Source organism: Episyrphus balteatus, chromosome 1 (genome assembly GCF_945859705.1).
Source record: "Episyrphus balteatus chromosome 1, idEpiBalt1.1, whole genome shotgun sequence".
NCBI lineage: Eukaryota > Metazoa > Arthropoda > Insecta > Diptera > Syrphidae > Episyrphus > Episyrphus balteatus.
Window position 1 is genome coordinate 78345511 of NC_079134.1, and position 26873 is coordinate 78372383.

Genomic DNA, 26873 nt, shown 5'->3' on the forward strand with positions numbered 1-26873 from the left:
CGACATTAGCTCCGGTGACCACACAAGTGTGTTGTCTGGTGTGTATGTGTATGGGTCGCTTAAATCTGTGAAAATTTAGGTAGATGGATAGGTAGGTAAGCAGGTTCTTAGATAGAGTAGAGTGAATTAATTGGCGAATTCTATTCATGTTTTTGTTTACATTTGAATTGCATTCAAACAGGTGAACTTTATTTTTTTGATGGAAGCAAAAAATACAAAAAAATAAATCAGGGTTGTAAAAAATCTTTTTTAAAACAACTATTTACTGCAACTTGATAATGTTTTGCATTAAGAAATACTATTGCACCATCTTTATTGACAAAAACAATATTTTGCCTTACAAAAAAATGTACCTACCTATTGTAAATAAAAAAAAATTCTCCATAGAAAAAACAAATCAATGCAAAGTGTGGGCAATAAATAGTTCATTTTTAATAATCGTCGAACTTCGACGTCGAACCATTTTTCATCTATGCTTTTCACCGATGCGAAAGCGGGAAAGTTTATGTGTTGATAAGGGCGCCGGTTTTCCACATTTTCTTTCGAAGGAATGACTTTCGCGGTTTGACAATCAATTTTCATGGTAAGCCTTGATTTTGCCCATTTCTGCCTGCGTCAAGGGTTTTTCACGCCTTATTATAAAAAAACCGAAACATTTTACTTATAAAATGTTCATAATGGGTTTAATTCATTTTCCAACTGTTTTGCTTACTTTTGGTTACATTTGATCTTGCTAAACCACACTTGTAATGTGAAAATCAGCTGTGCCTTTTTAATTATTTCGCACCAGAAATTATAAATATAATTTTTAAAATTAAGTTTAACGAATTAAATAAAATTAAAGGGTGGCAAACAATCCAGTATACACTTGTCATCTTATTCGTGCAAGGAGTAAAAATTAAATATCCTTTATATGGTTTAAAAACGAAAAAAAAAATCGACTGCCTTTATAGTTATTTAGGTGGGTGTATAGTTAGGTATTTAAATATTTTGGTTCTGCAATATGGATCAAAGACAAACCAGACATTTGAATGTTCTCCGTTTCCGCTGTTCTTGATTTATAGATAATCTAACTAACACGATTTTTTTTAAATATGTTTTAAAGATATCGATTTTTTTCCAAGTTAAAATACTGAAAAGGTAAACAAAATTAATATAGGTAGATACTCCTTAAATTTGTTAGCATATTTATACATATTAGGTATTTTTAATGCAGCTAGGTAGGTATTTCAATTTAAACATTTTTATGTTTTTGAAAATTCGTAAGTACATACTTACCTACCTTTGTCTCTCCATGATTCTGGCTACGGAACCCGAAAAATCCCTGTGTTGTTATTTTGTACATACAATGTATAATTTCTTTTGTAAAATAAATTTTTATGTTCTGTTTTGTGAATAAAAATCGTAGGTAGTTGATCAAAATCTAAAGTTGATAAAACTAGTTTAATTTCATAAACCTGCCTATTATAATGTACCTACAACAATGAGATACGTAGTATTAGCTACATACATAATATAATTACAAACATATCTGACTGACTGACTACGGTTTATATGAGTTTATTTGTGTAAGTATACCTGTGTTCTACCTACGTTAAGTAACGTTTGTACATAGTTACTATTTGATCGACATAGGTATGTACGATGTACCTACCTACTAACTTAACTTGATCAAAATTAAAAACAAAAGTGAAGCAAATATGTTACTATATGTACAACCTACTTGTTTCACCTACCTACTTAGATACTCATGATTTGATACCCCAGTTCAAGACAAAACAAAAATAAACACAAAACAAATCAATGCGCAAACAAATAAAACTGTGCATGCATTCTTTTTTCCTTGATTTACAAAAAATATCCCAAAACCAGATCTCATGTGTTTATTCCTAACCCTAACCTATCCTATGAAAAATTATTAAAGAACAAAATTTCATTCATTGATCAGGTAGGTACCTACTACTTTCTTAAAATGCATTCTTAATCCTTTTGCATACCTACACACAATCACTCAATCCCGCCATCTAAGGAAACAAAAACAAAACTAAATTGCAAAAAAAAAAAAAAAAACAAAAACAAAAAACCAACCCAAATATGTACAAGTAGGTACATATTCCTTATTTTTCTTTCTCTTTTTATTTTATTTCGTTAAATACTAACGGTACAGATTATACAGATTTAAGATTAACATTTAACATTGGATAAAAAATTAATTTTTAACGATATTGATTGAAAAACATATTCCTCATACTCTGTGATTTAACAATATCATTACAGGAATTAATAAGAACATAGTTTTTATTAAATACATTAATTAACAGATTGAGAGGACTATAAGCGCCATAGTTTGATCTACTAAAGATGTTACAAAGTGACATTTGTCTTCTTACTGTACTGTACGACTTACTGTAAAATTCAATCGGGAAAGGACCGATGGTGTTGAAATCGAACCATTAATTATTCCTATGATAAAACAAAACTTTAAATACTCTCTATGAGCAAAAAGAGATGGCAGATTTATAAGTTGTAATCTATGAGAGTAAGGTGGTATTACAATTCTATCTGACCAGGGAAGGAAACGTAGACTTCTTTGAACGGATTCTAATCTGTTGATATGAGTCGCGTAATAAGGTGCCCATACAACACACGCATATTCAAGAATTGATCTCACAAACGAAACATAGAGGGTTTTAAGGACATAAGGGTCATGAAATTCACGAGTAAAACGTTTAATAAAGCCAAGTGCCTTATTAGCCCTTTTTATTATATAATTAAAATGATCGATAAATGAAAGCTTTGAGTCTAATACTACTCCAAGATCGGTAAAGCTAGACAAAATTCATAAATCAGAGGAATTAAAGTTATATTTATGGACAAACCAGTTATTCTTACGCGTAAAACACATTGACTTGCACTTCTCAACATTTAAAAAAAGACGATTATTATTGCACCATTCCCAAAATCTTTTCAAGTCATCTTGTAAAAGTTCACAGTCTAATATTGAGTTAATTTTTCGAAAAATTTTCACGTCATCAGCATAAATAAGAGACATAGAGTTTTTTAAGACAGACGGAAGATCATTAATAAATAAAATAAACAGTAAAGGACCAAGATGGCTACCTTGTGGTACACCAGAGTTGACAATAAAACATTTAGAACGTTCACCTTTAAAAATAACACTATTTAATCTATTTTTGAGATATGAATCCAACCACTTAAGAAATTGATCGTTAAGACCAATTCTTTTTAATTTATTGAGAAGTATTTGATGATTAAGCTTATCAAAGGCTTTGCTAAAGTCTGTAAAAATGCAGTCAACTTGTTGATTCTTCTCAAATGCATCAATGCAGAACGTCGTAAATTCTAATAAATTCGTTGTTGTAGACTTTTTCTTAACAAAACCATGTTGATTATCACATAGAACAGAAGTACAATGAAAAGACAAAACATCACAAACAATTGATTCAAAGAACTTAGGAATGACAGATAGTTTAGCTATAGGTCTATAGTTGGTTACTAAATTTTTGTTACCTTTCTTGTGAACTGGGATTAGAAATGAGTTTTTCCAAAGAGCTGGAAATATTGCACTATTTAATGATTGATTAAAGAGTAGAGACAAAGGATACGAAAAATATATTGCACATTGTTTAAACATATATGAAGGCAAGCCAACAGGACCAGGACTAAAACATTCATCTAACTTTGATATGTACTGAAGGATAGTTGTCTCAGAAATTGAAAAATCAATAGAGTTAAGGTGTGAAAACTCATCAATAGTGAAAATATTATTTGTATCACAAGAAGAATTATTTTCAAAAGCGCATTTAAAGTATTCACTAAACATATTGGATATTTCCTCAGGGTATTGACTTGTAGAGTCAAGATAGCTCATATTACTTGGGTAACCGTCGGATTTCCTCTTACAATTTACGTATATCCAAAAACTACGCGGGTTAGATTTTAATTCATTTTCAGTTTTTGATATAAAATTCGTGTAAAGAAGATTTGAGTAGTTTATGAATTCATTTTTTAGTTCATTATAGTTCTTTAAAGCTTCATCAGTCCTAAATCGATTAAACTTCACCCAAGCCTTATTTCTTTTATGTTTAAGAGTTTTAATATGAAGATCAAACCATGGTGGGCTAGTACTAGAAAGATTTGTTTTGCGTAAAGGAATAGTTCATATAAAGCAATCAAATAATGTATTATAAAATCGTAAAATCATTTCATCAATATTGACATTGGAAAATAAAGCAAACCAGTTAATGTTATTTAGTAAATTAAAAAGTTGAGAAAAATTACATTTTTTTTTTAAATTGAATTCATGCTGATTCTTACAATGAGAAGATAAGGAACTGATATTTAAATTCAACGAAATAGATAAAGCTGGATGGTAGCGATCTTCCTCTACTAGTTTTGTTTCGCTTATTAGGACAGCTCCGTCAGAGTTGATGTCGTCAGAAAAGAAAATTAAGTCCAAGGATTTGCCAAATTGATTTTTGATCCCACTTAATTGATTTAGTCCGAAAGATGCCATCCCATCGATTAGTTGAAATTCATTGCTATTCTTCGCATTTATAGGGACAAAGTAATCAAATTCATCTGACTTGACCCATTCAAGGTTAGACAGATTAAAGTCTCCGATGACGATAATTTCATCATTATGATCAATTTTGCTATGAATAGTTTCAAGACAGTCATAGAGCTTCTCATATAGTTCACAGTTTGAAGAGGGTTGAATAAAGCAAGCAACGATATATAAATCACCAGATGAAATAGTAATTTTCCCGCACATTATTTCTAATGTTGATTCCAAAAAATCGTCGACAAGATTGCAAAAGAGGCAGTTACGTACTGCTATCAATAAACCGCCGCCAACAGTTGTAGTGTAGGTGTCATTATGGCGATCTCGGCGGTAAATTTGAAAGTTGGAATCAAACATCTCTGTATCCACAAAAGAAGAATTTAGCCATGTTTCCGTGAGGATAAGTACATCATGAGGCACGTTATTTATGTTCTTATAAACCTTGTTGGTTTTTGTCCTTAGGCCGTTTACATTTTGATAATAGATCAATAGTTGGTGTAGCTGCTTTGATTCAGGAAGGGCATTGTCATATGTTGTGGAAAAGGGTGAGAATGTTTTATTTGTTTCCTATTTTGAAACTCATGAACAATGATTCCGTTTGGCCAAAAAGATTTTGAGTTGAGAAGATGGAACATAGAATCTGGTACTTTAATCTTAAATGAAGAGTACTTTGAGTAGTTACGATGGAGCATTTTATCCACCGTAGTTGATCGCAACGTACCGGTTTTAGACATTATAAATTTTTTACATCAAGAGCATTCGTTGAGGGTTCAAGTTTTGAGATGAATATAGTTCTTTGACCATCAACAATTCTCAGTCCAGATTCTAAAGGCGATGTAAAGTTTCTGTCATTTAAGGACGCTGCATGATGGGATGTGTCAGTGTCAGAAGCTGGAGGAGCAGGCAAACTATTAGTCTGATAGTCCATTAGCGTAGATGTAATAGCTTGTGTTGATGCTGTCGTAGAAGTGTGTGTATTTAAATACGAAAATGTAGAGAGACTGGACTGATGTTCAGAAAATGCAGCTGGAAGCTGAGACGATTCAGTCGGTCTAATAGATCTTTTGTGAGTAGGTTAGGTATTGAACTACTGAGGAAGTTTTTTTGTTGTTTTTTTTTCATGAACCGTTGTCGTTGAGCCAGACCGACCAGCATCAACCGAAAGAAACAAAAAACGTGCGCCAGGAAGACTCGATACTCGAGCCACAAGGTCTATTTCTATGGACAGAAAGAAAAAAAAAATATGTGAACAACGGTCTTGAGTGGTAATTGTATCTGAGTTCTATTTTCTTTGGTGCTCTTTTACTTCAAAGCGACGATTTTCTGTTAGCCTTTCCATTTTTTTAATTGACAAACAATATTGCAACACCACAGATCACCTCATGCTCATTTATTCCTCATCCCAACCTAGCTTATGAAAAAAATATTAGAGAAAAAAATGAATTTATCGTTCAGGTTGTTTTTTTAAAGACGTCCACAATCCATATGCACACACACAGCTCTATTTTTCTTCCAAAAATCCCACTTTAAAAAAGAAACAGTTAAAACGGGATTTTGCAATGCAAAAACACAACAAGAATACAAGAAAAAAATCAAAGATACAGAAAAATAACGATTCCAACTCAAGACCGTTATGCCCATGATTTTTTTTCTTTTCTATCCATTCAAAAAGATCTTCTCGCTCTGTCTGAGCGAGAGGCGTGAAAACACATGATGACATGATACTCAATCTCAAAGACCACGTAAAAGAGAATCCGAGAATAAAGAATCAAAATTCCAAAGAGAAAAAAAGCATTTTAAATTTTCTCAAATTTTTCATTGAAAAGAGCTTTTTTAAAAGCTCTTCAAAGTGGTGATTTTCAGTTTCATATGTCACTTTTTTCTATGAAGATGAGACATCTGTATATAATTATTATTTGTGATGCAAGCTTAGTTTTAGTCTATGTTGTTTTTTTTTTCCTTTTATTTATGAGTATTTACGTTTTTGTTTTTTTTTGTGGCAACTTGCCACATGCATTTTGCCACATGCCACATATTGAATGCCACATGCCTCGTGCTACTTGCCACATGCACCATCATTCATGCCACATGGTAATTGCCACATGCCACATGCAACTTGCTATATGAGACATGCAATTTGCCACGTGCTGTGTGTTTTTTTTTTTACCGTACTGCGGCGTACTGCATTTGTTATTATACTAAAGTACTAACAACTGTAAAGGTGAAATGACAGCCCTGCTGCCAAATTGTCTTGGAGATGGCGATCGCGTCATAATCCCTTTGACATTCTTGTCAAAAAACAAATTTTCATACCCACCGTCCCATAAGAAGTATAACTTCAAAACATAAGTAATATTAAGTCAAAGACATTTTTCAAAAACATCAAAAACTGCTTTCTTATCGGCCATCGACACAATCCTCTCTTTGTTTATATTTGGCAAGGTTTCTTTAATGAATCTGTGCCTCAAAAGGTTCGTCGTTGTTTTAAAATTGTTCATCACTTTTTTGCACGATCTGCATGCCACAAAGTTTGGTATAGTATCACCATTTTGATTTTTTATTACACCAAAAGTCCCCCATACCTTACTTCGGCAGTTTCTTTTGTCGCAAATAGAAAATATATTATTATTAAGATTTAAGCTAATACTTTGTTCTTCGATTGTTTTTTATAAAACTATTACTTTTTTAAATGAACTCAGAAGATTACTATTTTAATATTGTTCTCGCAAGAAATCAGCTTTTGAGCTTAAACATTTCATTAATAACTTTCCCTTTAACCCTTTCATGCTGATTTGTAATTTCCCCAATATACCTACCCGAAAAAATAGTAATTTGTTTTAAAAACAATCATCCCAAATCGCATTATTGCATATTTTTTAGGGATATGTTTCTACTACGCACCTACCTGCACAAATTAACTGGGCATTTCCCACTATTTGTATTGTTACCTAACGACTAATTACTTTTTTATTTACTCAGTCATTGAAAATCCCTTTCTAATACCACGACGTCGCCATTGCTGTATCAGGAAAACATCTCCATACTATAATAGAACTAATGCAAACTGCTCTCAATAAGCTACTAAAATGGGCAACAAACTGTGGATTGGGGGTAAATCCTCAAAAAAGAGAACTGGTCCTCTTTACAAAGAAATATAAAATTCCACAACTAGACCCCCCTCTATTAATGGAGTTCCACTTAATTTTGCCAGCGAAGCCAAATACCTGGGTCTTATTTTGGATAGCAAATTAAATTGGAAAACCAACATACAAGAAAAAATAAGAAAAGCCACAGTGGCACTCTTTTCTTGCAAAAAAGCTATAGGGAATAAATGGGGACTATCTCCTAAAATAACTCATTGGCTATACACTGCGGTCATCAGACCTATTCTCACTTACGGGATAGCAGTTTGGTGGACTGCTCTGGAAAAAGTAACATATCGCTACAAGTTAAGCAAAGTCCAACGTTCAGCCTGCATGTGCATCAGCGGAGCTCTCCGTTCGACACCTTCCGCCGCTCTTGATATATTACTCAATCTTCCACCCATAGATATATTCAGCAAGCAGGTGGCCGCGAGCACTGCTATAAGACTCCAAGCCATCTCTCAATGGACCAATAACTCCATTGGTCACACAAATATTCTGAATTCATTCGGATCAATCCATAGTCACTCCGACTACACCACCCCACAATTGGTTTTTGGCAATAATTATGAAGTCACCATCCCAAATAGATCAGAATGGGACAATGCCCAGTTTCTGAGAGATGATTCAATTCATTTCTACACAGATGGTTCTAAAACCAATGACGGAGTGGGTGGCGGGGTTTACTCCGATAGACTTAATGTTAGTCTCTCCTTCCGTCTCCCTAATCACTGCAGCGTGTTCCAAGCGGAAATAATGGCGATTAAAGAAGTACTGACTTGGCTCAAAGAAAACGTGATATCTACATCTTATATCCGCATCTTCTCTGATAGCCAGGCCGCCCTTAAATCGTTAGCTTCGGTTTCCACAAACTCCGTTACTGCCCGCGACTGTCAATCATCTCTCATGGAGATGTCAGAACAGTTTAACATTCACCTTTTCTGGGTGCCGGGTCACAGAGATATTCTGGGAAACTGTGAAGCAGACGAACTCGCCAGAAATTGAACTCTAATCAAGGGGCACAGTAGTGCCCAGCCAAGTTCTCTAGCAACTTTGGCACTACACCCTTATTTACAGGAAACAACTCAGGCCATTTTCGACCCCCCTCTAACTTCCACACCAAAGATGCTAGTAATTTCGCTACATTTGTTGAGCTGGTCGAAACCAAACTCCTCATAAAATTTCAGCCTCTTTCGATGAGTAGTTTCTGAGATATAGGGCTTCAAAAATCGCAAAAACCGTAACTGACTGACTCACTCACTCACTGACAGATCATCAAAATTATGGAGAACTTCCCGTTAAAGTAGAAACTTGAAATTTTACACGGTGATAGGACTTGTGGTGTATACAAAGGGAAAAATCGAAAATTTGAGATTTTCAATTCAGGGGGCGTGGCATCCGCACTTCTGATTATCGTAGAATCTTGAAATTTGGTAGAATGGTAGAGCTAGTAGTTTATAAAAAGGAAAAAAATTAAAATTTGAGAACTTTAGCCAGGGGGCGTGGTAACCGCCCATTTTCACTGAATTTTCATCAAATATATAGATTTTCAATTCTACAGCCATACCTTGCAAAAAGGAGTGAAATCACAACAAAAACATTACTGTTAAAAAAAGAGCCAAGTTCTCCTATGTTGAAATTATGCTGGCACAAAAAGTACTGAGATGTAAAAGTGTACCAAGTTCTAAAGTTTGGGTTCAAATTCGTATCAATAAAATTTTGATTGTTTACTTGGCAATTTTTGAAATAACTTTAAAAATCGGCAGTTAAAAGAAAAATTGTCAAGGGAACAATCAAAATTTTATTGATACGAATTTGAATCCAAACTTTAGAACTTGGTACACTTTTACATCTCAGTACTTTTTGTGCCAGCATAATTTCAACATAGGAGAACTTGGCTCTTTTTTTAACAGTAATGTTTTTGTTGTGATACCAATTTTACCCAATAAGGCAAATATTGGTATACCAATCGCAACGTGCAAACTCATGTTGAAGCAAGAAGCTATAGAGGCAACAAACATACGATGGTCAAACATTATAACTTGCCAAACGACCAAGCAGATCTGGCCTAGGCTAGATCCAAAACGTTCAAAAAATTTGTTGTCTCTAAGCAGATTGCATATCAGCTCTGTAATAGGTGTCTTAACAGGACACTGTCTCATAGGTAGACACGCCATAAGACTTGGCGTAATCTCTAACGACTTCTGTAGAAGTTGCCTTGATGAGGAAGAAGAAGAAACAATCCAACATCTTCTCTGCTCATGTCCTGCCCTTTCCAGTAGACGTAAAAAATACCTGGAAAAATATTTCTTAGAAGATACCAGTGAACTAATCAATACTGACATCTTCAACCTTCACCGCTTTATTAAAAGCTCCAACTGGTTTAATTAGTGAGGAATTTCCTCACAAAATCATGGTATCACAACGGACCAATAAATGGTCTAAGTGTGTCAGTTGTTTTCCTGACAGCCATTTCTACCTAACCTAACCTAATACCACAATTGTAAAATTAAAATAACCTGCTTTAATTGCACTTGTACCGCAAACAACCAGCCCTCAAAACCTAAATAAAAAAAAAATGTGCAACAGGTACCTATAGCACGTAGAAATTGGAAGTGCTTGTTTTCATTGTTCAAACTGTTCATTATTTTTCTATCACGTTGGAACACTTCGATCACTTTCGATCATTTCGAGTAAAGCCTGGCGTTTATGAACAGTCGATCTGTTTACGAGTAATTTTGTTCGTGGGTATTGAGGATCGAGTATACTCATGAGTTCAAACAATTTGTATGGTTTTGTTTATGAGTATTTTTGTTTATGAGTAAGATGATTTACGAGTATAGAGAGAAAACGATCGAGCACGAACGATCATTTAAAAAAATTGAAATTGTTCGAACCTGTTCGAACAATTTCTCATTTGGATCTCTGCTACGGAGTACCCCGGATTTACTCAACATTTTTAGTCAGATTTACACCGATTTGCACACACACTTATGAATTTGAAGTTTCACATTTTAAAATTTTTTTTGAAAAGAGAAAAATACGAAAAGTGTTTCTTTAAAATTCTTTTGTTATTAACAAAAACAAGAAACAACTATTATGAATGTATTTTCTATTATATTATATTCCGCCATATATATTTCTTCCATTATTTTCGTTAATTCTTCACTTTTTCCAAAATGAAATTGAAACCCAAATAAAAGAGTTTTTCAGCCAGTATTCTTCATCAATAAAAAAATATCCTGTGCCAGATAAAAAAAATCCCATTTTTTTTCTGCGATGATATTTTTATTTTACAATTATCAAACAAAGGGTGTGTGTCAATTATGTATTATTTGCGTGTATTATTTGCGTGTATTGTAACGTTTTCAATTTAATCAAAAGTTTTCGTTGCACATAGATCCCACTGGAGTTGTGTTTTTTTGTATATTTTGGTGTTTTTTTTTTTAATTAAAATGCACAGTCTGCTTCTACAGGAAGACGTAGAAGCACAAGATGTGATTTCACATAGATTCTTAAAAGTAACTCAATAGTTTCATCTCCAAATTTAATAAACTCTACTATGAGAGAAATACGGGAGCTAACAAAAATTGATTCTTCCGATGAAATTTCTTTAAGAATCTTTTGAACGCAGGGAAAAGTATTACATATTTTTGTTTGCTCGGACCATACCGAAGTTTTCCGAAAAATCCTCGGAGTTATAATGTTCCCCTCTCTTCCTTGGCGGCTCTTATTTAGGATGTTTAAGTGTTAAAAAAGATAAGATTTGTCTTTTATAAGGTTCACTTCTATGATCACATCTTTAGGCTAATCATTTGATTCTGCAGACAGTTACATCGATACAAGAACTTATCGATGAGGAAAGCAGTGTGTTTATGAAGAGTTTGGCATTATGAGTTTCAACATTGTCCTTTTTTCACCAGTCAAAGCTTTGACACCATCGCTACAAAAAGCCAAACATTTTTTCCTATCCATTTCGTAGTCGTGACTCGCGACAGCTTTCTTAAAACATGCTGTATAAACACTGGCCATTAGTGTAAGCAGGAAAAGCTTTACGAAATAAAATGTGCAGCACGGAAAAAAATTTCTTCTCTAATAAGTAAAATCTTTGTAATTGAATCGAATTTTGAACAACTTTATTGTTTACCTACAGCTTTTTAAAAATACTGACACAATGTAGTGTGAAGAGGTCGCCAAAATATTTTTCCTCTCAAGGGGGTCGCAAGTTCAAAAAGTTTGAAAAACACTGTCTTAGAGCAATCGTATTGGCTTTATTTTTAGGGTCAATGTGGGTCAATGTAAACAGGGGTAAATGAAAACATGGCTCATAACAAGCTTCAGTTAAATCTCTTTGATGCATACATAAGTACAAATCGAGGACGCATGTATCTTTTAACTTATACGTCAAGCTCATTGCTGTCAAGAGAGAATTCATTCGACGAGCGTATTTTCCGTGAAAGATAATTTTTTAAAGTGCCAAACAAGTCGTTAGTCTTTCAGAAAAATTAAATATTTTTGCAGATTCAATTAAGTCAGTATAATTTGCAAATACTTTTTTGTTTTTAATTTTGATGTAGATTCTATGTGATACAAGCAAATTTTAAAATACAGGACATTTATGTCGATTTGCATGTGTTTACATTTACCCCAGAATATTTTTCATAATAGGTAAATGTAAACAACGTATTCTGGGGGTAAATATAAACATATATTTTTGCTGAAATTATTTGTTTTAATAAAAATAACGTATTTTTAGTCAATTACTATTGCTAAAGTGCCGCGGAGTCACATTTTAAAGTAGCCAACACCATCATTTTCATGATGTGTGGATGATGTTGCAAAATCGGTCTTTGACGTAAGAAAACAAAAAATATGACTTTCAGAGCTGCTCAGGATGCATATTGGGCGCATATATAAAGAATCAAATGAAGATAACAAAAACTTTTATTGGAATTTGAAAAAGTTTTTGTCAAATACCTTCTTGAACGTTTTTCAAGTTGTTATCCATATGATAAAGAGGAAATTTTAAATTTTAAACCACCGTTTACATTTATCCCAAATTTGTAAAAAAACACAAACATGGTGGGGTATTTGTAAACATGCCATATTTGACAGTAATGTAAACAATTTGGGAAATATTTGTTTATATTTATAAAGAAGAATTGCCATCATTTCATATTTGCATTTGAAGATACCTGTCAAGTTGTTCAGTGAAAATATATAAAAATCTAAAGTCGAAAGAAAAAAAGACATGAAATTGTTTACATTTACCCACATTGACCCTATATCATTAGATTCAGCATCAAAAAATACTGTAACGATGAATTACCGAACTACTTTTAAGATAAAAGTCTGAACACACTACCTACTACTGCAAAGGTAGAAATGTGAACGGACCTTTAATAATTAAGAAACTACCTACCCTCTGAACACATCCCAAAATATCCCACTAGACTGGAAGTATGAAGCGCCTCTCCTGGAAAGGAAGTTTCGAGAAGCGAAGACGAGAACCTTCTCGAATCTCGAAATTCTCGACATTCTCGAATCTCGAAAAATTCCGGTATAAAAGGGCAGCGTAGACATCGACCGGACAGTTTAATCTTGAAAGTGAAAGAGTACAGTATAAAGTGAAATAAAGTGTTGCGAATTGTTAGTAGCAAATAAAGTGATTTAAAAGTGTGTTTGTTTGAGCGAATAATAAAAGTAAATTGAGTTGAAATAAAGTGTGTTCTTATTTGAACGGCAATATAAGTGGAAATTAAATAAGTTTTATGGTGAACCCGGAATAAAACATTACATTGGTGTCAGAAAAGTACTTACTTATAAAATTTATTTATTTGTGCGAATCAGATAATTTCGCGAATAAAATAAAAAATGCTAGTGTGTTTTAACAATAAACAAAGTGTAAAACATTTTGAAATAAGTAAAAGTGCTCGCGTTTTGAAAATTTAAAATGGGTAAAACACTAAATCAGTTAAGTTTGACTGAGCTGAAAGCGGAATTAACTAAGCGAGGTCTTCCTACTGCTGGATCGAAAAATGACCTCATTATTCGTCTACAGGATTATTTAACCCAGAAAAACGAAGATTTGGATACATTTCAATTCGAAGTTGAAATGATAGAAGAACGAGTAAGTACCAGTTCCGATATGTCATCCATGATGGCTGTTCTCCTTGCAAAATTTGATGAACAGAGAGAACAAATGGAACAACAACGCACAGAGCAAAAGAATGAACAGAAGAATCTTCTCGAAAAATTGGAAACCCAAAAGAACCTTCTAGATGGACAGAAAAACCTCATCGAAGGTAAGCTTGATGCTATCGAGAACAAGTTCGTTGCTCTTGATGCTTCCATCAAAAGTGTTGAAAAACAATCTCGAGAAAAGTTGAAGAAGAACTCGAGAAAGTAGAAATAAAATTCGATGACAAATTGAAAGGAATGGAAGTTAAAATGCAAAGTTTTACCGAAGAACTTGACAAGGTTCGAAAAATTAAGGTGCGAGAAAGTTCTGGTGAGTATTTAAAGAAGAAAGAAATGCATCCACCAACCTTTGATGGACAAAGTTCCTGGTCGATCTACAAGAAACAGTTTGAGGCAGCTGCCACAACAAATGGCTGGGATGACGAAGACAAATGTATAGCGCTGACTCTTGCTCTTAGAAGTCCTGCTGCTGAGTTGTTACAAACTTTACCACCAGAAAAGAATGGTAACTTTAACGCTCTTGTCCAGGTTATTGAAAAACGCTTTGGAAATGGCCATATGCAGGAGGTCTTCCGCGTCCAACTCAATACAAGAGTCCAGAAAAGAGGAGAAACTCTGCAACAACTCCAAGCAGATATTGAAAGGTTAGTTCATCTGGCATATCCAACAGCAGGAGACGACATTATCAATCAGTTTGCGACAGAAGCCTTTGTTCGTGCTGTATCTGACATATGTAAATCTTCAGCGAGCTATACGAACAGCTGGAAAACGTTCCCTTCCTGAAGCATTAGCGTTCGCACTAACTATGGAGGCAGCAGAACAGGCTTCTTAAGGCGTTCATCGGGTAAGAGAAGTTGCAGTCGAGGAATGCTCTTGTCAAAAACTCGCATTCCAAAGAAACCAACGAGACGGAGCTACTCGATGCTGGAACTCCAGCGGCAGTGCAGATTGCCACCAAAAAGAAATGCTTGCACACACTGTGGAAACAGGAATATTGCCCAACAACAGGTAAGCGATACAACCAACACTCATCCTCAACTTGATTCCCATTCGGGAAACTTCGAGGGGCAGAAGCTGGTTTCTGGTATCGATGGCCCCAGAACCACAATTCAAGTCTCACAGACTAAACGAGACAACAAAAGTCTGACAGTGGAGGCGACCATAAACAACAAACAACACGTGGCTATAATTGACACCGGTGCCACCGCCTCTATTGTACGAAGAGACTTGGTGAAGATGACATGGCTACATAACACCAACAGCTACCGTCTGAAGACCGCCACAGGAGAAGCAGCAAGGGTGTACGGTGAAGTTCGTCTTACGATCCGTAGGGCAGAATTAGAGTTTTCGCATGTGTTTTTGGTGGCAGATATATGTGACGAGTGCATCATTGGAATCGACTTCATGAAGGACCATGGAATCATTTTGGATATAGGTAATCAAGTCTTGAAATACAGAAATGTGGAGATCCCAATGGTCTATGGCAACGAAAATTCAACAACAATTAGAACTTTCATCAAAGAAGACATGTGCCTGCCTCCTTCTTCAGAAGTTTTTGTGTGGACGAAACTAAAGGGGAATATTGGAAGCCATCGATACCTCATGGTTGAGCCAGAAGTTGAGCAAAGTTCCCAAAACGTCATCATCGGTAAGACTCTTGTGGCACCAAAGAACAACATGGTACCTGTACGGATACTTAACATCAAACCGTACCCAATAAAGCTTAAGAAAGGAGAAGTTGTTGGGCAATGCGAATCTGTACCCGCAATAACTAAGATCAACGAGGCGGACACACAGATGACTATGAACTCGGAGAAACTAAAGACTCAAATTCTTAAATCAGACAACTTGAGTCAACATCAGCTTAATGTTGCGGGAAGGCTTCTTCACGAATATGCTGATATCTTCTCTTCACCCAGCGGGCAGTACGGCCGAACACAACTGGTGCAACATCGAATCGATACAGGAGATGCTAGGCCGATTCGTCAACCAGCAAGACGTCTCCCGTTGGCCAAACAAGGTGAAGTTGAAGCAGTGGCGTAGATAGCTTTTCGCTAAGGGGGGGGATAGATTTAGTTCGCAAATTTTTTTTAAAGTTTTAATAATGTTTCTTCGTATTGTTTTTATTTTCTTTAAATTGGAGAAAGTTCTTTCGGTGGTTGACGTTGAAACCTACGGGTACTAGGAAAACTTTCTTCGGGGCTGCTATCGAGGGCTTTTAATGAGTTCATAGAGAAAGTATTATTCCTTCTGATAAAATATCTTTTCTGAGTTTTTAATTCTTCACACAGAGAAAAATATGACCAGGACCACCTAAAAACTAACAGATTTTCTTATTGAACTGTTTTATGAAGAAACCTTATTAAAATCAGCAATTAATTTATTAAATATTATTTTCATGGAAAAAATCTTTTTGAAATTTAGTAAAAATTTCATTATTTCAAATTTTGCAATAAGGAAAACCAATCGGGTGATTAGCTTCCAAAAAATAATATTTCCTTCTTGGATGAAAACCATAAGGAAATCTTATTGTTTTTGTTCTATTTTACGTGGTCTTGTTTTCTCGGTGGAAGAATAGAAGATTGTCCTGCAGCCAAATGTTTGGTAAAACTCAACAGTTTCATTAAATTCTTTAGCTGCTTTGTCTATTTCAGACGAAGAATTCTTGGAAAGAACCAAAATCCTTTCTAGTATGTTTTCATGGTTTCTAAATTTTTCTTCAAGGCCCATTATTTAGAAATCGAGAAAAGGTTGAAAACAGTAACACGAAAATATTCTTTTCTGTACTTTGAACCGAAGGGTTCGAACGATTCTTTTGTTGCTTCACTATTCTCTTATGTTTGAAGCCTATGTCAACGACTTCAGTTATTTTTTTTTGGAACCTACAAACACTTTCGAAAATGAGTCGCCTTCTGCCCGTTTAATTTTTAGTTGATCTCTTAAATCTTTGGCGAGATCCAAAGCTTGGACCAAGTCTAAATTCACTCTTTGAAACTCCGACTTAATGGCAACGAGAGTTGGTAAACCATATTTATAACCTTTAAGCTAATCAAAAACTCGAAATCCATAGCGTTTTTTTTCAGAGTGTGTTTCTTTAACTTATTTGTTCATGACTGGTTATTTTGTACAATTATCGATCCCAATCAATGGGGGGGGGGATATATCCCCCTGATCCCCCCCCCTATCTACGCCACTGATGTTGAAGAAATGATATCGACAATGAAGAAATATGGGCTGATCGAAAATTCCAAAAGCCCTTGGGCATTACCGGTAGTTCTCGTCAAAAAGAAAGATGGAAGCACTCGATTTTGTGTCGACTACCGCTGGCTGAATGATGTGACGAAGAAAGACAGCTACCCACTGCCAAGAATCAGCGATACTCTAGATGCAATGGAAGGAGCACAATGGTTTTCGACTTTGGACTTGAAGAGTGGCTACTGGCAGGTAGAAATCCATCCAGAAGATCGGGAAAAGACGGCTTTCTCCACAGGAAATGCACTGTGGCAGTTTAATGTCATGCCGTTTGGGCTATGTAATGCCCCAGCTACTTTTAAGCGCTTGATGGAGTGCGTTTTGAATGGATTAACCTGGAAATCTTGCCTAGTCTATTTGGATGATGTCATCGTTTACGAAAAAACATTTGATGACCATTGTGAAAACCTAAAGGCTGTATTCCAAAGGCTACGAGAAGCACATCTTAAGTTGAATCCAAAGAAATGTGCACTTTTCAAGACCGAGGTTAAATACTTGGGGCATATCATCTCATCCCAAGGAGTAAAGACTGATCCTGAAAAAGTTGACACTGTGAAAAATTGGCCAACCCCTCAGGACAAGCATCAACTTCGGAGTTTCCTCGGTCTGGCAACGTACTATCGATGATTTGTGAAGGATTTTGCGAGAATCGCCAAGAGCTTGCACCAACTTACGGAGAAGGGTAAATCCTTTAAATGGTCAGATGAGTGTGAGAAAAGCTTTCAGGAACTGAAGCTTCGGTTATGTAGAGCTCCTGTGCTGGCCTATCCGACTCCAGGCAAACAATTCATCATTGACGCAGATGCAAGTAATGTTGTAGTTGGTGCTGTTTCATCGCAAGTTCATGACGGAGAAGAAAAGGTTGTTGCCTATTTCAGCAAGGTACTCTCGAAACAAGAAAGAAACTATTGCGTGACCAGAAGGGAACTTCTATTTATTCAACACGTTAAATACTAACGCAGCAATCTCTTATTCTATAACATTATGTACATTAAATATAAATATACTTATAAATACTTAAATCTATTTTATAAATTTAATTGTAATGGATGAAGAACATATTCTCAAAATTTTGCGATTTTACATTAACATTTATTGATTGAATTAAGAAATAGTTTTTATTGAAGATATTTATCAAAATATTGAGAGGACTATTGTCCCCATAATTAGATCTACTAAAAATATTACAAAGAGGCATTTGCCTTCTTAAGCTAGAACGACTAACACTAAAACTCAATCTACACAGAATCGATGAAGCCGTAACTGTTCCGCCAACAATTCCCACCATAAAACAGAATTGCAAGTTCTCTCGATGACTTAAAAGAGATGGAAGATTTATTAGTTGAAGTCTATGTGAATAAGGTGGCAAATCAATCCTACTAGACCAGGGAAGAAAACGTAAACAAAATCTCATAAATCTTCTTTGAACACATTCTATTCTGTTGACATGAACCGCGTAATATGGGGCCCATACAATACAACCGTATTCCAGAATAGACCTAACAAATGAAACATACAGAATTTTAAGCACATAAGGATCACGAAAGTCACGAGCAAATCTTTTAATGAAACCAAGCATCTGATTAGCTTTTTTTATAATATAATTGTAATGGTTAGTGAATGAAAGTTTTGAATCCAACACCACACCGAGGTCAGAGAAACTTGAAAGACTACATAATTGAGACGTGTTCAACAAATAAGTATATGACAGGACATTGTGTTTGCGTGTAAAACGCATTATCTTACACTTGTCAATATTTAAAGACAGACGATTAGTATTGCACCATTCCCAGAATTTTTGAAGATCTTCTTGTAGAAGTTCACAGTCAGCTACTGAGTCAATTTTTCGAAATATTTTCACGTCATCGGCATAAATTAAAGACATAGAGTTACTTAAAACAGAAGGAACATCATTAATAAATAAGACAAACAATAAAGGACCAAGGTGACTACCTTGAGGTACACCCGAATTAACTTTAAACCATTGGGAACATTCATTTCTAAATACAACACTATATAATCTATTTTTGAGATACGAAGAAATCCATAAAATAAAGCGATCGTTAAGTCCAATGATGCATAGTTTCTTAAGTAATATTTCATGATTAAGTTTGTCGAAAGCTTTACTGAAATCAGTAAAAACACAATCTACTTGCTTATACTTTTCAAAGGCATCTAAGCAGAACGTTGTAAACTGTAGTAAATTTGTGACCGTAGATTTCTTTTTGACAAAACCATGTTGGTTTTCACATATAACAGAGGTACAATGAAATGACAGAATATCACAGACAATGGATTCGAACAGTTTAGGGATGACAGAAAGCTTGGCAATAGGTCTGTAGTTTGTCACTAATTTTTTTGGACCTTTCTTATGAATGGGAGTAAGATATGCATTTTTCCATATAGCGGGAAACGTAGAATTACTAATTGACGTATTGAAAAGCACAAACAACGGGTAAGACATATATATTGCACATTTTTTCAAAATAAAATACGGCAAGCCATCAGGGCCGGGACTGAAACACTCGTCTAACTTTTCGATATAGTCAAGAATAGTTGCTTCAGAAATTGCAAAATTAATCGAGTTAAGATGTGAGAATTCATCAAATGAATAAGTTATATTTGAGTCATTTGTAGAGTCATTTTCAAAAGCACCCTGGAAGAATTCGGCGAACATGTTGGTTATAACCTCTGGGGAATGGCTAGTAGAATTATTATAAGTCATATGTGCTGGGTAACCGTCAGATTTTCTTTTACAATTAACATAATTCCAGAAGTTACGTGGATTAGATTTAAGTTCATTTTCTGTTTAAGATATAAAGCTTGTATAGAGAAAGTTAGAGTAGCTTATAAATTCATCCCTTAAATGAATGTAACTATTACGGTTTTCATCAGTTTGTGATAGATTGAATTTTATCCAAGCCTTGTTTCTTTTGTTTTTAAGCTTTTTTATATGTAGATCGAACCATGGCGGGCTGCTATTAAATACACGTTTTTTGCGTAAAGGGACTGTTTCTAAAAAGCAAAAAAATAATATTTCATAAAAATGTACAATCATTTCGTCAAAATTAACATTAAAGAAAACAGAATCCCAGTTAATGTCATTGAGTAAATTAAAAAGTAGAGTAAAATTACATTTTTTAAAATTGAATTCATGCTGATCCTTACAAATATTAGATGAATGATAGATACTTAAGCTCATAGAAATAGATAGCTCTAGTATTGGCAACAAAGCACTTCCATAAGTACATCTATGGACAGAAGTTCCTTCTTCGCACAGATCATGGCGCACTAAATTGGCTTTTGAACTTCAAAAATCCAGAGGGTCAAGTAGCAAGATGGATCGAGATACTTCAGACGTATCAATGTCAGATTCAACATCGAAGAGGAAAGCTGCATTCAAATGCAGACGCATTATCTCGGCGCCCGTGCAAGCAAGACTGCAAGCATTGCACACGACTAGAAGAAAAGGAAGTTGTCGCTGTTAGAAGAACGAGAGCTGATCCCATTTGCGGCTGGAGTAATGAAGAATTCAGAATGGCCCAACAGGAAGATTCGGACATCGAACCCATCCTTGCATGGAAGGAACATCAAGAGAAACCAGAATGGGCCGACATCTCCGACCGAAGCCCCACTCTAAAAGCATATTGGGCACAATGGGACTCACTTCATGTGCAAGAAGGGCTACTCAGGCGTAAGTGGGAATCCGCAGATGGTAAATCCTATGTAATGCAGCTAGTCGTACCTCAGTCAAAGGTAGATGATGTTCTCCGAGAGATGCACGGTGGAACTTCTGGAGGCCATTTAGGCATCAACAAGACGCTGGAAAAGCTACGACAGCAATTCTACTGGTTACGTATGAGGGAAGACGTTGAAAAGTGGTGCCGAAAATGTGATACTTGTGCCGCTAGCAAAGGACCAGCTAGAAAAATCCAAAGCAAGATGCAGCAGTACAATGTGGTGCAGGTCCTTTTTCCGAAACCAACAACGGAAATCGGTATATCCTTGTAATGATGGACTACTTCAGCAAATGGCCTGAGGCATTTGCCATTCCAAACCAGGAAACCAAAACAGTTGTGGATAAGATTGTCTTTCATTGGGTGAGCAGGTTTGGAGTACCCATGGAACTTCATTCCGACCAAGGAAGGAATTTCGAATCTAAGATCTTTCAAGAGGTTTGCTCACTCCTTGGCATCAAGAAGACGCGAACAACACCCCTTCATCCACAATCTGATGGGATGGTTGAGCGATTTAACACGACCTTAAGGAACACCTGTCAAAAGTAGTCAATGATAACCAACGAGACTGGGACCGACATATTCCATTATTCTTGATGGCTTATAGAAGTGCAACACATAGTTCTACTGGACATACACCATCGGAAGTCCTATTTGGCTCAGCAATACGCCTGCCAAGTGAGATAAAATTTGGATGTGTTCCAAACGAGCCACATGAAATGGATGAGTAGATAACCTGAAAGGAACACTGGCTGACATTCACCAACGGACAAGGACAAATATAAAAACGTCTAGTGAAAGGATGAAAACAAAATATGACGCACGAGCGACAGCAACAGGGTTTCAAGAAGGAGAACTTGTGTGGTTTTACAATCCCCACCGACAAAAGGGGCTATCACCGAAGCTACAACAAAACTGGGAAGGCCCTTACACAGTAATAACCAGAATTAACGACGTGGTTTACCGTATACAAAGAGGGGTAAGAGGCAAATTAAAGGTAGTTCATTGTGACCGTTTACATCGTTATAATGGTGAAAGAAACAATGGAGTTGTTCGGGACGAACAATCCTAAGAGGGGGGCAATGTAACGATGAATTACCAAACTACTTTTAAGATAAAAGTCTGAACACACTACCTACTACTGCAAAGGTAGAAATGTGAACGGACCTTTAATAGTTAAGAAACTACCTACCCTCTGAACACATCCCAAAATATCCCACTAGACTGGAAGTATGTAGCGCCCCTCCTGGAGAGGAAGTTTCGAGAATCGAAGACGAGAACCTTCTCGAATCTCGAAATTCTCGACATTCTCGAATCTCGAAAAATTTCGGTATAAAAAGGCAGCGTAGACATCGACCGGACAGTTTAATATTGAAAGTGAAAGAGTACAGTACAAAGTGAAATAAAGTGTTGCGAATTGTTAGTAGCAAATAAAGTGATTTAAAAGTGTGTTTGTTTGAGGGAATAATAAAAGTAAATTGAGTTAAAATAAAGTGTGTTCTTATTTGAACGGAAATATAAGTGGAAATTAAATTAGTTGTATTGTGAACCCGGAATAAAACATTACAATACCTTGAAAACATATGATAATATTGGACAAACAATTTTTAGAGTGTATTTTTGACCTTCACCCCTTCCCTCTTGTCCGTGAAAAAACACCCTTCTACACAACTTTTTTAATAGTCTTTTTTTTTATCCTTGGTTCTCATCCCAAAAGCAAACTTTTTGCCAAATTTCATGAGTGTAACAATTTTTTTTTAAATGCCTTTTTTACCTGTACTAATTCTGTAAGGGCTGTTTTGCAAGAAAAAACAATTGGTGGAATAAAATAAGTTACACTTTTTAATAATTTAAGAAAAGATCACAGTCTGTTTAATTTTGTTTCGTTTAAGTGAGTTATTTTTTATATAAATATTTTTCTATCCGTAAATATTGTATATAAAAAAACTGCAACCAATCCAAATTGAATTATGTAAACAGTATACTTTGTTATTTTTATCTGCATCCAGGATCAGTATAAGTTTGTGTACGATACTCTTGAAGAACATCTCACGTCGGGGAATACCTGGTTTCCTGTCAGTGAACTGTCAGAATGTTTAAAAGCTAAATCATTGAAGGATCCTATAACCCGGATCAACGAATATCAAAAGGAATATTTATTGATATGCAAGCAAACCCCAAGGTAAATTTTGTTAATCTACTACATACACATACATATGTACATAAATACATTAAAATAGTTTTATTATTTGTTATATTTCAACCAGTCTGTCCTTATGAAAATACATCTCAAATATACATATGCATAGGGGAAGTGGGGGCAAGACCGCAAGACGGTTTTCGTACTATGTTATATGAAAAAAAGTAAAATTGGCAACACTTACAATATAGAATAGGTGCCCTTTGGTACTATCGATTACGTCAGTAAGTTTTAGCAATTTCGGTTAAGACCCCGAAGAGTTACGGTAAATTTTGTGATTTTTCATCAAATTGCTATCGTTCATGTGAAAAGTCAGTTGTATTTTTGACACTGAAATAATTTAAGTTTTTAACTTTTCCTTTTTTGTTATAGAAAGTGAATATTCAAAAGTATTTTCTGCGAAAGAAGGAGTCATAAAGATAAATTAAAAAAAAAAAATAATACAGAGCATCAAATATGATATGACTGGGGCAAGACCGCCCATGGGCGAAATTGGAAGCTCTGGTAGCTTAAACAAAGTGAAAAAAGAACTTCACCGTTAAATCTTCCAAAAAGCTAAGTAACAGGCGCCAAACCATACTGTAATTGATGATTCTGATTAAGAGAGCTTTGCAGATTGTATTTGTACCTTCTATCTGCAACTGTTTTCTTGATCCAATCCAAAGTATTGTTGGATTAAGTGCAAAATGTGTACCAAATGGTACCAAAAAGCTTGTGCTGGAGTGAGAACTAATGAAAATATAGCATTATTGTGTAATTATAACAAATAGGCTGCATTTAAAATAATAGAAACGGTCTTTCTACCAAAAAAAATTGATAGGGTGGTCTTACCTAAATGTGGGTGCAAGACGATTTTTTGTTTGATGTTTTTTCAAAACGAATTATCTTTTGTTCAGTATTTTTTTATTTTTTTTATAATAATGAGAGTTACTGCAAAAAACATTAAACTTAATGAATAAAAACTTTATTCTATTTAAAAGATGTTTTGTATTGGTTTTTAAGACAGTCAAACACTAAGTGGGCGGTCTTGGCCCCACTTCCCCTACATAAGAGTGGGCCGAAAAACACTTTTTCTCGAATTTCAAATCGTAAGAGCGCAGAAAAGTTGCGAATGGTGAAGTCAAATAAGGGTTCAAAATCAGTTCATATCTTCTGGTCGCGCATCGGTTCTGAAGTATGAAAAAAAAATTAAAAAATGATATTTCTATAAAAAAAAAAAATGTACCACCCTAACATATTATTTTTTGAATATAATAGCTTTAGAAAACTCTTATATAAGCTTAATATTAAGTTGAAAAAAAAAATTGGCTCAAATTGGTTAAGGACTTCCGGTGGCGCATGTGTGGTTATGTGAAGTTGGCACCCCCAAATGCAAATTTTTTTTTCAAACCTATATGGTTCGAAGGTTAGCCCAGGATAGCACAAGATTTTTTTTGCGCTAGCCCACCCTTAGTTTTAAAATTATAACGGAATTATTTTTTTTCACCTCAAAAATCACCAAAAAAACTTTTTTTTATTCTGTGAAAAAATTGTTCGTTTTGCACTGTGGTTCGATTGCCCAACGTTAGCCCAGGATAGCCCAAATTTAAAAATCTTAAGAAGTTGGTACTTTGAAAAAAGTTTTTTGTTATAACTTTTAAACTAAGGGTGGGCTAACGAAAAAAGTGATGTTATTAGTTGGAATTAGAATGGTTAATTGAGGAAAAATGAAAAAAGGGATAAATTTTACGCTGAAAAAAAAAAGTTTGATTTTTAAGAAGTTGGTACTTTGAAAAAAGTTTTTTGTTATAACTTTTAAACTAAGGGTGGGCTAACGAAAAAAGTGATGTTATTAGTTGGAATTAGAATGGTTAATTGAGGAAAAATGAAAAAAGGATAAATTTTAAACTGAAAAAAAAAATGTTTGATTTTTAAGAAGTTGGTACTTTACTAAGCTTTTCTAGGTACTTATATGGCAAACAAAACAAAAAATTGATTTTGAGGCTTGAAAAATTATTCGTTTGTTGTGGCACTAATGTTAAATGTCAACTTAAGCTTCTTAACAGGAATGTTATATGGACTACATTCAATCGAGTAAAAATGTTAATTCAAATTAAAAACATTTGAGGCGCAATGCAAACACCAGTGAATTTAATTGTTCTTAATTATAAATTAAAAAAGGGTTACTGAGGTGTATACGTACTTTTTTTTTTGTGTGGTGAATAAAAACTAATTCTTCTATAATTTTTAAACCAAGCTTACGATAGCAAAAATAAAAGTTGGGCTATCCTGGGCTAACCTTGGGCAAACAAACCACGGTTTTAAATTAAGGATTTTTTCACAGGAAAAAAAAATTTACATTTTTTCGGTTTCTGATATGAAAAAAAGTTTTTTGTTGTATCTTCTGAAAAAATAGTGCAATCAAGAAAAAAAAAGTTGGGCTATCCTGGGCTAACGTTGGGCAATCGAACCACAGTGCAAAACCAACAATTTTTTCACAGAATAAAAAAAAGTTTGTTTTTGTGATTTTTGAGGTGAAAAAAAATAATTCCGTTATAATTTTAAAACTAAGGGTGGGCTAACGAAAAAAAATCTTGGGCTATCCTGGGCTAACCTTCGAACCATATAGGTTTGAAAAAAAAATTTGCATTTGGGGGTGCCAGCTTCACATAGCCCGCATGTGTTTCAAAATTTGTCAAAAAATGTCAAAAATCATATTTTTAAAATATTTTTTTCTTTTTTATAAACTATTTGTAAAATTATTATTTTTACCAAATAAGAATTAAAAATGAAGTTTGTTTTTTTTTTTTGTTGTCCGTGGGTAGGTGTTGAAATCTTCAAAAGATTCTGTGAGGACCGGAAAACGCGTGCTCATAGATATGTGGGACTCTTAACCACTAAAACCACCTCCTCCTCCCGATTGCAACTAAGTTCAGATGGGACTTATCTAGCAATTTATCTTTCTCGAAGTTAAGTTACGTGTTGTAAATAACATTCCGATGAAAGTTCCTACTGATGTTATTTAAAAATAAATAACTAACATTTGTTTTAAATTAAATCATTTAAGTAATGGTTTAAATGTTGTTGTCAAAAAAAAAAAAATATTTTAAAGGAAGTTAAACAAATAAATCTCTAAAACATTTAAATTTATATCAATCAATGCCGATATTTTGAAATAAAGGAATTAAATTGAAAAATTTCACTGTACCAAATCGGAAGGTTTGCAAACGTCGCACAGTGTGCAGTTTTGCCAATCTAGCGGAACTAAATTCGTGGTTCCAAGTAAACTTAATTTTTGCTATGAAAACCAGTTCAATTATATTAAATATGTATTTCTACAAGTGCCTTATTGATTTTCAGATATATATATCAAATTATAAGTCCGATATGAGTACATAAATGTACAAAATAGATGGGGAAGAGCCGACATTGAGCAATCGATTTTGGGAGTTGTTTATCAAAACTATCTATATCTCGAAAACGAAGCGAGACATCGAAAAACTGTTTTTAATCTTTTTGTCTAATATTATTATGAGGAGTCTAAAAAAGTAAGTAGCCATTCACAAAAATCTAATTTACGATTTTTGAAAATATCGAAAATACGTTTTTGGCCTATAAATCTGAACAAAAAAAAATATTGTATGGGGGCCGCAGCTATTCACAAAAACCCTTTACGGATTCTGATAAATAGAATATTGAGCGAGGTCCTAAGCATCATTTCACGAAAGATACATGCGGATACATTTTTAAAACGCTGGGCGAAGTCAGAACAAATA

The 26873-nt window shown here is 34.6% G+C and overlaps 2 protein-coding genes across 7 annotated transcripts in view; both read left to right on the forward strand.

The window, feature by feature from the left end:
- The window catches only part of LOC129905224 (uncharacterized), a 31316-nt gene extending 12623 nt beyond the window's left edge, over positions 1-18693 (forward strand). The window contains exon 2 of the mRNA XM_055980664.1: positions 10-18693. Within this exon, the coding sequence (XP_055836639.1) occupies positions 14797-15972 (1176 nt within the window). The 5' untranslated portion in view covers positions 10-14796 and the 3' untranslated portion in view covers positions 15973-18693. The remainder of the gene's footprint in view (positions 1-9) is intronic.
- LOC129905220 (receptor-type tyrosine-protein phosphatase mu) overlaps positions 1-26873 on the forward strand; it is a 1191339-nt gene that overhangs the window by 694584 nt on the left and 469882 nt on the right. For all 6 annotated transcript variants that reach the window (XM_055980653.1, XM_055980654.1, XM_055980652.1 and 3 more), the window contains one exon: positions 22928-23100. In XM_055980653.1, coding sequence (XP_055836628.1) covers positions 22928-23100 — 173 coding nt within the window. The remainder of the gene's footprint in view (positions 1-22927; positions 23101-26873) is intronic.